Below are 13,136 nucleotides of genomic sequence, written 5' to 3' on the forward strand. Positions count from 1 at the left end.
ACTCATCAAAGGATGGGTCTTTGGGGTAATGTTCAACTAGCTGAGGAATCTCAGCAGAAAGATTTCCCTTTAGGGAAGCTGACTTTGGCATCACGATAGTTTCACCAAGGACAGGAGGAGAATCCCAGCTTTCATTCTTATTACTGCTGGGGGTACAAGGCGGTGGAATGGGGAGGAAGTTTTGTTTTCTCCACGTTTGATCTTAGCCAAAAGGCTGAGAAGCAATAAGTCATGTTTTCTCTAACTTAAAAAAAAAAATCCCAAATGCATTCAAAGTGCAAGCACAGGGGACAGAACTCTGAGCTCCAGGGGAAGTGAAGAGCAGGGAAAAGGCTTATACACATTGTTCCCCATTCCAAATCAGTGCCTGAATTCACTCCTTGAACAAAGGCAGATGCTCATATTTCATGAATATGGACACAGAAAAATAAATGTTGACTATAGAAATGTAAGTTTAAGAAAGTACCTTTCTACCTTACCATTTCTAGCTTAAAAAAAATACACACATATTACTTTCAGATGGTGTCAACTGGAAAGGCAAATGAAAAAGTAAAAGATAATTATATTGCCTTCATTTAATCATTTCTACTATTATCATGGCTTTTTATCTTTATTTGAAACCACAGCATTCTCCTTTAAATAAAATTTACAAAAGTAAAACCCAAAATGCAAACTAATGCCATTTTTAAATTGTTTCTTTTAAGACAGAAGACTAAGACTGAAAATGTGACTTTTTCCAATGAGAGAAAAATGACAGTATAGGTCTTTCCAGAAGCTGACAGTTATTCCTCAAACATTGCATTCATTTTGTTTAAAACTTAACTTCTAATCCCTGCCTAGGTTTATGAAATGGTATCATTCATCTAAAAGCAAAATACAGCTTTCAGGATGCCCTGTTGGTAATTTTCTTTCTCTTCAACCCTGGCTGACACAGAGACTGACTTCATTGGCTTTAAATCCAAGTAACAAATGAAGGAAAGATGATATCCAACAACCTACATGGTAAGTCAAATGGCATAAAGGGCACTTACTAGCACCGGGAACATTCTAGGAATTGCAAAGGTCACAAAAGCTGCCTAGGGGAGATACAAAATCCAGAGGAGGGAGTACCTTCAAAAACAGTATTTTATAGTAATCGTTTTTCTCAGCTTAAAAAATATACGTGCTCATAGGAATTTTGTGAAACATAGACATGTACATATAAAGAAGAAAATTACATAACCTGTTATCTGACCTTGTAATACATGCCCCTATTAATTTTAAGTTTTATTTCTTTACAGGAATTTCTGTTCCTTTGTGTTATTTACTTTTTCTACAAAAATGCATATAAAGACTATATAAACTCACTAAACAAAGAACTCTGTAAAGATTATACAAGAAATTATATAAACCTTATCTACTTAAAGTCAGTATTACCTTATTGCTTATTAAAATTTAGAATTCCAAACCCCATTCATTTCTTTTAATCAGAATCTACATTTTAACAAGTTCCTCAGGAAATTTTTCTGCACTTCTATGATTAACTTCTTTATTGTTAATTTTTTCTACATCTCTAATTTTTATTTAATGGGTACAAATGTTTAAAAACTCTGAGAATTTTGGCTGGGCATAGTGGCTCACGTCTGTAATCCCAGCACTTTGGGAGGCTAAGGGAGGCAGATGATGAGGTCAAGAGATCGAGACCATCCTGGCCAACATGGTGAAACCCCATCTCTACTAAAAATAAAAAAATTAGCTGCCTGTAATCCCAGCTACTCGGGAGGCTGAGCAGGACAATCACTTGAACCAGGGAGTTGGAGGTTGCAGTGAGCCAAGTATGCACCGCTGCACTCCAGCCTAGATGACAGAGCGAGACTCTGTCTCAAAGAGAAAAAAAAGAAAAAAAAAGATCTGAGTATTTTTAAGTATCCCACAAGAAAATTTTTTTACAAGTTTATATTCCCTTCAGTAGTTTTTCTGAGCATTGTTTCACTGCACCTCCACCAACACTGGTGTCATAATTACTCATTTTTGCTAATTTAAAAAGCAAAAGAGAAATTATATGTCTCATATGTAAATTAACAACCTTTATCTAGAAATGTGAAACTTACTGACTTAACTCTCACAATATACACTGAAATTTCATATTCACTTTTTTAAATGCCCCTTAATTTTATTGAAAAGAATATTTCCAATTTTAAAGACATTTTAGCATGCAGATATATAAATATATGTTCCAAAATATCTATTGCATTGAAAAGCAAACAAAAATACAGTACTCAGCAAACTTGTGTTGAATTTTTCAAGTGGTTTAGGCCAGTAATCAGCTATAAAGTAGAATAAAACTTAGAAGACAAGCCTGAAAAGATTGTATCTATCAATCACATGTCTGTTCAATAAATGGTAACAAAGCGACATTTTATATAAAATGAACTAACATTCATGATGGAACAGTAGTAAAAAAGTCAATTTAGAGCGATTTTACTGAAAATATTTTAAGAAATATTGCTCTTTAATTATACAAGTGCTGAAATTACATACGATGAGTAATATTAGCCAATTCTTAAATTATCCAATAGCAGAAATATCTAGTCATCATGTCATCTTAGAAGTAACCCTAAGGTGAAAAAAATTTGGAGAGAGACAGAGATAGAAACAGAGACAGAAACAGAATGAATGGTGAAATAAAGTGGTTATAAAGAAAGAATAGGCTTCTCTAAAAATTTTGATGATCTTGTCCCTGGACTAAGACCTAAACAAAAAGTCTTTCAAACTTCAGCTGATAGCATTGTGGTGAGAGAGTCTTCCCACTTGCAAGGTTTATAAGATGTACAAATGTGAACAAAAAAGTCTGGGCCATCTCCTGCCTTCAGAAGAGAGAGGCGCTGGACCCATCATAAGCTAGAATATAAACAGTTCCAAAGGATAATCTCCATACCAGAGAAAGAAGAACAAAAGTGTAAAAGACAATTGCAACGAAAATCCAGCAAATCTCAATTGTTTTAAATAGTGCAATTTCCCCCAAACATAGGCAAATTAAATCAAGGGGTGCTGAGATAATTTACAGATGTGATTTCAAAATCATTATTGACTTTCTTAAAGAAACCTGGAGAATGGAAGAAAAATTTTTAAAACTGAAATTGAACAAAAGTTTTTTAACATCATAAAAAGTTGCTTGTAAAAATTTTTATAAACCATCTATTTAATAATGTACACCAAAATGTTTTCCAGAGATACAATGTCATTTTCTTTTCTTTTTTTTGTTTTTGTTTTTTTTTTTCTTACAGTCCAGAGGTCTTTTTTGTTTTAACACCTATTATGCCATGAATTCACAGGGAATAGGTTCCAGCAGCTCAGGCTCCTTCCCATTGGTTCTCACAAAGTGTGCTTCTCTGGGTGGAGGAGGCTGGCGCTTCAGTTGAACCCAGGTACCTTTCTCTTTGGCTTCCTTCTTTTTCTGATCATTTTAGCATTTCACGAAGCTATCTCGGCTCTTAAAGAGTGCTTAATGTACTCAATAAGCACATTAATTCTCTTGGCCAGAATCTTGCCCTTAACTTGTTTGTATATAACAATGCCAAGAGCATGCTGGGTAACACTGAAGACTCTTCCAGTTCTGCCATGGTAACACTTGTGGGGCATTCCTTTTGAACAGTACCCATTCCCTTGATGTCTACAATATCACCTTTCTTATAGATTCGCATATACTCGGCCAAAGGAACAACTCCATGTTTTCTAAAAGGCCTGGAGAGCATATATCCGGTGGCTCTCCTCTTTCCCTTTGTGTTCGTCATTTTGGCAAATTACTGGAAGATGGCAGTTCAGCTGAAAAGCTACAATGTCATTTTCAACACCTTTGTAGCATTTATCTATTTTTAGCTTAACTATCTGTATACAATTGTTGCTAATAATAAATGTTAACCTGGAGGTAAAAAGGCATTTTTTCATGTCCTACATATTTTAATCAGGCTGACATAAAACATACAAGAAATGTATCAAATTTATAGGCAATAAAAATAGAAAAGAAAGCTGATGCTTTGAAAGTCAATGCAAAGCCAAAAAGATCTTAATAGACTGCAACAGTTGGGGCAATTCAATCATTAACCTTCCTCACTTCAAAAACTCAACAACATGAGTATTAGTTAGAGCCAATCTGATTTTAAATCAATCTATTTGTCTTGTGAGCAAACTCTAAGGGCTTTAATAAAATGCAAAGTCTCAATAAAAGTCAAAAGCATAAAGTAACTGACCACAAAAACTGATGCCTACTTAAGTCTGCATGAGTTTCTAAAGCAAAAAAGGCTACAGTACCTCTGTGCTCTGTGTCAATCACACAGTACAAGGGATATTGTGTTCAGTTTTAGTAACATCACATTTTCAGAAAAACATGATCAACCAAAGGAAGAGTACCAGGACAACGAGCATCTGGAAATTACACCATACTCAATTGAAGAAAACAAGAGTGCTTGGTCTAAATAGAAAAGATTCAAAGAGGACATGGGTGCCTTCCTCCAATATTTTTAGTGCTACTGTATAGACTTATTCTGAGCACAACATAGCAAAAAGAACAAATCTTGCCCAGTGCTGCCACTTACTGTGTGCATCTGGATTGGTTACTCAGCCCTCCTGTGGCTCAATTATTACTTCCATAATTACTGGAAGAGTAAGAAGGACAATGCATGCTCAAAATCCTAACAGAGTATGTGCATAGGATGGGCATGTAATAAGTGTTAGTTTCCCCTTTCTGAGGCAGAACTGAAACTAAAACAATAAATCAAAATGGGCAAGTACCCAGGAATATAAGAGAGAACAAGAAAGTTTATTGCAACTTCTAAAACTGAAAGTTGCTCTGAAAAAGATGCCCTACCTTCCTTTCTAATGACCTCTTTGTCATTGTTTATTCCAGCAGAAGCTAGATAATCAACTAGCAAGAAGGTAAAAGAGAGGAACTCTTAGAGCTGGTGTAAGTGAGGCTGGAGTACCCTTAAAAGTCTCTTCCAGCTCCAAGATTCAGTGAGTTCAGATAAAGGAGAAAATAAAATCTTTAAGTTCCCATTCTAATCCATGATTTATCTGAGGCCAATGAATGTGAGCAATACATTATTTCAAAAAATAGAAGGACAAACTTGACTGTATTTCCTCCAGAACACAGCAGAAAATGGGTGAATAAGGCACAATGTTCTATGCCCTTAAGTGGGCCCCTAGGACATAACACATTGAATCAGCTATTCCTCATGATTCAACTGAGGAACAACTCAGTTGAATTTTGTGTTCATCACAAAATTCTACTTGAGTAGAAAACAGAGGGTCAAGGAGGCAGTGGGAGAAAAGAGGATAATGTGTCTAATTGGTGAAAACATTAGAAATAATAAAAGTAATGATAAATTAAGGACCCCAACAAAGAGAAAAGCTGCTCAGATCTTAGGTGTTACATTTATGCAGGAGTTTATTGGATTTTTTTCTAAAGAACTGACGTGGTTAAGAAAGGGTGGACAGAGCATTTGAGCTGTGGACTTCTAGATCGGAAAGCATGTAGAAGGAAAAAGACTGGTGAACCAGATATGAGAGGTCCATCTTCCAAACTTTTAGGCTAAACTTTGGCGGAAGTCCAAGCCTAAAATTTGAATAGATTTCTATTTCCCCATATTCAAAAAAACCTAGCCAGGTTTTTCCAGGGATGAATAAACCACTAAATCAAGAAAAACCAGAGAGTAAAGTGGTTGCATGCAAACCAGACTTCCGCAAGGATACCTATTTTGAAATGATGCTCTTTAGCGCTGCTTTATTGTGGTTATGAGTGCAGTCTGATCTTCACTTCCGCAGGAGTCCCACAGGGAACACGGTGAGGAGGGGGCAGTGTGGGAAGAGATCAACCAGGAAGTTTTCCAGATTGAAACCTAGGTGGTTTTAATGCAAACCACACTGTAGCCATCAAGAAATGATCCTATCATTAAAGCTATAATGATATCCCTGCTAGGGAAGATAGCCTATCAGGAAGAAAATGAGAATTCAGGTGTGTCTGGTCAACAACAACAACAAAGTGTTTATTAAAATAAAAAATGTATTATGTATATTTAAGATATACAACATGATGTTACAAGATATATATAAACTAAAATGATTACTATAGTGGAACAAATTAATATATCCATCATCTCACAAAGTTACAAAGTTGTCTTATAATAACAAAGTCCAAAATCCATTCCCCCACTCCTGTGGCAAGTGTAGCTAAAATCCACTCATTTAGCAAAATCCTGAATACAATACACTAATATGAACAATTGTCTTCATGTTGTACATTAGATCTTGTGACTTGTTCAACCTACATATTTGCTATTTTGTATTTTTTGACCTAAATCTTTCCATTTCCTAAAAAAATAGTCTTAAAAGAAGCTTATCATGAGGGAGTTACATCTTTGGTGTCTAAACGGCCTGGAAAGCACTTTCTCCTTCACACATACACACACACACGTACACACACACACAGACGTACACACATGCACACACACACTTGAACTTAACCTGTCACAAGGCTAAAATTTCACAGGTAAAAAAAATTCATTTGCATTTTGAAACCACTTTAATTTTTAAGATTAACAATGGACTGCAACATCCAGCATAATAATACCTGAACAGTTTATAATAGTTCATATTTCTGTAACATTTTACAATCTGTAAGCAGCTTTTTAAAATTTTATTTAGTTTTTTTTTTAATTGTACTTTAGGTTGTGGGGTACCTGTGCAGATCATATAGGATTGTTGCATAGGTACATAAATGGCAATGTGTTTTGTTGCTCCCTCCCTCCATCACCTATATCTGGCATTTCTATCTGTGTTATCCCTCCCCAACCTCCACATCTACCCGCTGTGCCTCCCCTGGCCCCCAAACAGACCCCAGTGTGTGCTGCTCCCCTCCCTGTGTCCATGTGCTCTCACTGTTAAACATCTACCTATGAATGAGAACATGTGGTGTTTGATCTTCTGTTCTTGTGTCAGTTTGCTGAGAATGAGGGTTTCCAGGTCATTCATGTGCCTACAAAGGACACAAACTCATCCTTTTTTATGGCTGCATAGTATTCCATGGTGTATATGTGCCACATTTTCCTTGTCCATTCTATCATCAATGGGCATTTGGGTTGGTTCCAGGTCTTTTCTATTGTGAGCAGTGCTGCAATGAACATACGTGTGCATGTGTCTTTATAACAGAACCATTTATAATCCTTTGGATATATACCCAGTAATGAGATTGCTGGGTCAAATGGAATTTCTATTTCTAGGTCCTTGAGGAATTGCCACACTGTCTTCCACAGTGGTTGAACTAATTTACACTCCCACCAACAGTGTAAAAGTGTTCCTATTTCTCCACATCCTCTACAGCATCTGTTGTCTCCAGATTTTTTAATGATCGCCATTCTAACTGGCGTGAGATGGTATCTCAATGTAGTTTTGATTTGCATTTCTCTGATGACCAGTGATGATGAGCATCTTTTCATATGTTTGTTGGCCTCATGTATGTCTTCTTTTGTAAAGTGTCTGTTCATATCCTTTGCCCACATTTGGTTGGGCTTCTTTGTTTTTTTCTTGTAAATCTGTTTTTGTTCTTTGTAGATTCTAGATATTAGCCCTTTGCCAGATGGATAGATTGCAAAAATTTTTTCCCATTCTTTTGGTTGCTGGTTCACTCTAACGATTGTTTCTTTTGCTGTACAGAAGCTCTGGAGTTTAACTAGGTCCCATTTGTCTATTTTGGCTTTTATTGCCAATGCTTTTAGTGTTTTAGTCATGAAGTCCTTGCCTATGCCTATGTCCTGAATGGTTTTGCCTAGATTTTCTTCTAGGGTTTTTATGGTGTTAGGTCTTATGTTTAAGTCTTTAATACATCTGGAGTTAATTTTAGTGTAAGGTGTCAGGAAGGGGTTCAGTTTCTGATTTCTGCACATGGCTAGCCAGTTTTCACAACACCATTTATTAAATAGGGAATCCTTTCCCCATCACTTGTTTTTGTCAGGTTTGTCGAAGATCAGATGGCTGTAGATGTGTGGTGTTACCTCCAAGGCCTCTGTTCTTTTCCACTGGTCTATGTCTGTTTTGGTACCAGTACCATTCTGTTTTGGTTACTGTAGCCTTGTAGTATAGTTTGAAGTCAGGTAGCATGATGCCTCCAGATTGTCTTGGCTATGAGGGCTCTCGTTTGGTTCCACATGAAGTTTAAGGTGGTTTTTTTCCCAGTTCTGTGAAGAAGGCCTTTGGTGGCTTGAGGAGGATAGTGTTGAATCTATAAATTACTTTGGGCAGTGTGGCCATTTTCATGCTATTAATTCTTCCTAACCATGAGCATGTAATGTTTCCTCATCTGTTTCTGTCCTCTCTTATTTCCTTGAGCAGTGGTTTGTAGTTCTCCTTGAAGAGGTCCTTTACATCCTTTGTTAGTTGTATTCCTAGGTATTTTGTTCTCTTTGTAGCAATTGTGAATGGGAGTTTGCTCATGATTTGGCTGTCTGTTAGTCTGTTATTGGTGTAAAGAAATGCTTGTGATTTCTGCATATTGATTTTGTATCCTGATACTTTGCTGAAGTTGCTTATCAGTTTCAGGAGATTTTGGGCTGAGATGATAGGGTCTTCTAAATATACAATCATGTCATCTGCAAATAGAGACAATTTGACTTCCCCCTTTCCTAATTGAATAGGCTTTTTTTTTCTTGCCTAATTGCTCTGGCTAGAACTTCCAATACTATATTGAATAGGAGTGGTGAGAGAGGGCATCCTTGTCTAGTGCCACATTTCAAAGGAAATACTTCCAGTTTTTGCCCATTCAGTATGATATGGGCTGTTGGTTTGTCATAAATATCTTTAATTATTTTGAGATATGCTCCTTCGATACCTAGTTTTTTGAGAGTTTTTAGCATAAAGGGCTGTTGAATTTTGTCAAAGGCCTTCTCGGCATCTCTTAAGATAATCATGTGGTTTTTGTCTTTGGTTCTGTTTATGTGGTAGATTACATTTATAGACTTGCGTATGTTGAACCAGCCTTGTATCCCGGGATGAAGCCTACTTGATCATGATGGATAAGCTTCTTGATGTGCTGTTGCAATCAGTTTGCCAGTATTTTATTGAGATTTTTCATCTATGTTCATCATGGATATTGGCCTGAAGTTTTCCTTTTTTTGTTGAGACTCTGCCGGGTACCACTTTATAATCTGTAAATTACTTTTGCATGTACATATCGTTTCATCCAATTCTCATGTTGCCTTTGCTACGTATGTATTATTACTCACATTTCACAGAGAAAGTAATGTAGACTCAGAGGTTAAGTCCTTTACTGAAGAAATACTGCTTACTAAGTGATAGAGGAAGGATTTAAGCCCAGGTCTGTTATGTCTCCAAAGCCCATCCTCAGCCACACTGGTGGATTACAAACCCAATCTGGATCCCAGAAATGTATACATTCCAAAGCCTTCTTCATATGATTCTTATAATAACAAAGTCCAGAGCCCATGACTATATCATCCTACAGATATGGAGTAAATACTGATAATGGCCTAAAAATGATCACTTAATGTAGCTGAGTTGTTGCTTAAAATCACTTTGTCACTATGTGGTTATTTTCATATCTGGCTTCTTAAGTCTCGTGTTCTGTCCTATATTTTGCTTGAGTAATATTACTGTTTTGTTCAGCAAATCTGTTAATTTTAATTTTTTTATAAGTGAATTACCCACATCAACACTGACATCTCAGTTTAGCTTTATCCAGCCACCTATCCATATTGTCTATCACGTTCTCCAAAGTTTGCTGCACCAGGCAACCCAATGAGAATGCAGAAAGGAAATTTTGAATTTATATTTTTATTTTAATTACAAGAAAACTTCTTCAAAACTTCATCAGTTGTTACCATGTTAATGGATGGTAGTTTATACACAGTTTATAAGTGAATATGAGTAAAAAGTCATATAGAGTATACTCAATACTATATTGTTGGGGTGTCTGATCAAAAAAGAAGTAGAAATCACTGGTCTAGTCTATGGCCCCTTCCCTATGACCAGGAAGTTGGCCTGCTCTCCCGGGGAGGGATTGGGAAGAATAATTCCTTTTGAATACGTAATTTGTGATCTAATCCTCACAGGATGGCAGAAAATGACCTTAGAAGCCAGAAATATCTCCCACGCTGTGAGTGACTTCATCCTCTTGGGCTTCTCTTGCCGCTGGGAAATACAGATTTTCCTCTTTTCCACATTCTTTGTGACTTATATCCTGACTCTCCTTGGAAACCTGGCTATCATGTGTGCAGTGCGCTGGGACCACCGGCTCCACACCCCCATGTACATTCTGCTGGCCAACTTCTCCTTCCTGGAGATATGCTATGTCAACTCTGATGTGCCCAACATGCTGGCCAACTTGCTCTCCAAAAACAAAACCATTTCCTTTGCTCGATGCTTCCTCCAGTTGTACTTCTTCTTCTCCCTGGGCACAACTGAATGCTTATTTCTCTCGATCATGGCCTATGACCGGTTTCTGGCAATCTGCCGCCCCCTACACTATCCTACTGTCATGACTACTAAGTTTTGTAGCAGCCTGATCATCTTCTGCTGGGTGTATGGTTTTATCTGGTTTCTAATCCCAGTTATACGCATCACCCAGCTGCCATTTTGTGGCCCAAACGTGATCGATGACTTTCTATGTGACCTCAGTCCCCTGCTGGCCCTGGCATCAGCCTGTGTCCCAATCCCAGGGACTGTTCTCATATGTGGCACCATGAGTTCCCTCCTCATCTTTGCAACCTTTTTCTACATTATTGGCTCCTATACCCTGGTGCTGAGGGCTGTGATGGAGGTACCCTCTGCTGCTGGCCAGAAGAAGGCCCTCTCCACCTGCTCCTCACACCTGACTGTCGTGTTTTTATTTTATGGCTCAGTCATGATGACATATGTGAGTCCAGGGTCAGGACAAGCAGAAAGCATGCAGAAGTTCACAACTTTGTTTTACTCAGTTTTGACCCCTTTGTTCAACCCCATGATCTACAGCCTCCGGAATAAAGAGATGAAGGATGCCTTGAAGAAAGTCCTAGGAGGCTCCTAAAATTGCTCTGTAATGTTAGTGCGTTATTCCCAAGTAAGTTCAGACTGTGAGCCCCAGCAGTGAAGAGCTGAGAAACTGGCAAGTAGATGTGAACTTTTCAAAAGAGACATTTCAAAATCCTAAATGCCATGTTATCAATGAAACCTTTACCCGGGCAGAATTAATTGCCTCTTCCACAGCACATTACTTGCATTTCTATTTAACAGGTACTTCATTCTTTTTTGTATTATACTTAGCTAGTTACAAATGTGTCTTCACATATCTCCCATCCTGATTAGATATTCAGTTCCTTGAGAGCAGGAACTATGTTTTATTAATTTCTGTAATTCCAGAACCCAAAACAGTACCTAGCATACATGTCAATAATATCAATTTAAATAAAACAAATTTATTTCTTCATATTTCCTCATTAGTTTCTATCATTTTTCATGGTCAGGACAATATCTAAAAAAGCCATACAAACTCTGTAACAGTCTATATTTTATATGTCTTATACATGAAATGAAAAGAACTTTCATATAAGAAAGTGAGGTCAACCTTGACTGGTAGGACAAGCCATTACCTGATAATCAAATCAATGGAAAAATTTAACCAGATGAAAGTGAATGTCCAAGAAATCATCTCCTTCCTTCTCTTCATCAATCCCTTTGTCTGATGTAAGTTGCATTATTTTATCTTTTTCTTCTTAACTATGCTTCCACTCCTATATATTTTTAAATCCTTGCTACTGAAAGTGTGGTCTTTGATCATCAGCTGGGCGTCACTGGAGAGCTTTCTAGAAGACAGGATCTAAGGACTCTGTCCTAGTTCTACTGAATCAGAATCTGTGTTTTGAGGACCTCCCCAGTGGATTTATTTGCACATTAAAGTTTAAGAAGCATTCATCTATAAGAAATTCTCTGAAAGAGTCACAGTAATAACAACCACAGGTAGGACTTCCTGTTGACACCTACCTTCATTTGAACAGTAGTTCTCAACCTACTGGCTCAGAATCAGGGTTGGGGCCAAAGTACAAGTATTTTGAAAAGTTCCCTCAGGAGATTGTAACAAACAGAGGGTTAAGAACCACTGCACTGGAATTTAGAAATTCCCACACTCTGCAATAACACAGGATAAGACCATTTCTACATTTCTTTTCTTTTCAAAAGCCGCCCTGGTACAAATCAACCACATTAGATCTCAATAATGTTCCTGGAACACACTGAGGGTCGGGCTGCTATTTTTCACAGCCCAATAACAAAATACAGATGAACGGGGGAGGAAGAGAGTTTTTATTTCTGTAACTGGTTACAAGGAGATGGTCTGGAAATTATCGCCAGACGAACTCAAAATTACAAAGTATTTCAGAGCGTATATACCTTCTAAGCTATATGTCTACAGGTAAGTGTGCATTCATCTAAAGACATAAGTGATTAACTTCTTTTAATCCATAACTAAGGTCTGAGTCCTGAAGTCCTTCTTCTAGAGCCTCAGCAAGTTTACTTAATCTAAATGGGTCCAGGTGCTGAGATGATTACCCTTTGTCTCCTGCTAAATCACTGGGGTTTGGGGAGTTCCTTCAGACATCCAATAAACTTGCGTGTGGAGGCCTGGAGAGTTTCTTCACACCCCCAATAAAACTTGTTTAATCCTAAGTAGGTCCTGTTAAGAATTCCTTCATTATTCTGTCAGGCCCAAGAAAGGCCTAGCCAAAACTCTTGATGGGCTTTTGTTGCATTCCAGCCTTTGTATAAGGGCACTGGCTTTTTTAGCTCTAATATTTAGCTTTACCACTCAGTCCGTACTGAAACAGTTGTGATGGGTGCCTGCATTAGTGAAATCTGTCTTGCCACAATAAGACATAGTGTAACCCAACTATAGTATTCATCACTTTGCTAAAAAATGTTGTGTCCCATAGGTGTAGGCAAGGACTTCATGACCAAAACACCAAAAGCATTGACAACAAAAGCCAAAATAGACAAATGGGACCTAATCAAACTCCACAGCTTCTGCACAGCAAAAGAAACAGTCATTAGAGTGAATCGGCAACCAACAGAATGGGAAAAAATTTTTGCAGTTTACCCATCTGACAAAGGGCTGATAT

At 37.5% G+C, this 13,136-nt stretch overlaps 1 protein-coding gene across 1 annotated transcript; it reads left to right on the forward strand.

Annotated features, from left to right (window-relative positions):
- The first annotated feature begins 371 nt into the window (after nt 1-371).
- On the forward strand, nt 372-11,065 carry LOC108311920 (olfactory receptor 11H6-like). Its single transcript, XM_017539571.1, has 3 exons — nt 372-448; nt 841-1,002; nt 10,101-11,065. Exons 2-3 carry the CDS (start codon nt 981-983, stop codon nt 11,051-11,053), a joined length of 975 nt encoding a protein of 324 aa, XP_017395060.1. The 5' UTR covers nt 372-448; nt 841-980; the 3' UTR covers nt 11,054-11,065.
- Nucleotides 11,066-13,136: the final 2,071 nt, after the last annotated feature.

The sequence above is a fragment of the Cebus imitator genome, unplaced genomic scaffold, assembly GCF_001604975.1.
Source record: "Cebus imitator isolate Cc_AM_T3 unplaced genomic scaffold, Cebus_imitator-1.0 Scaffold119, whole genome shotgun sequence".
NCBI lineage: Eukaryota > Metazoa > Chordata > Mammalia > Primates > Cebidae > Cebus > Cebus imitator.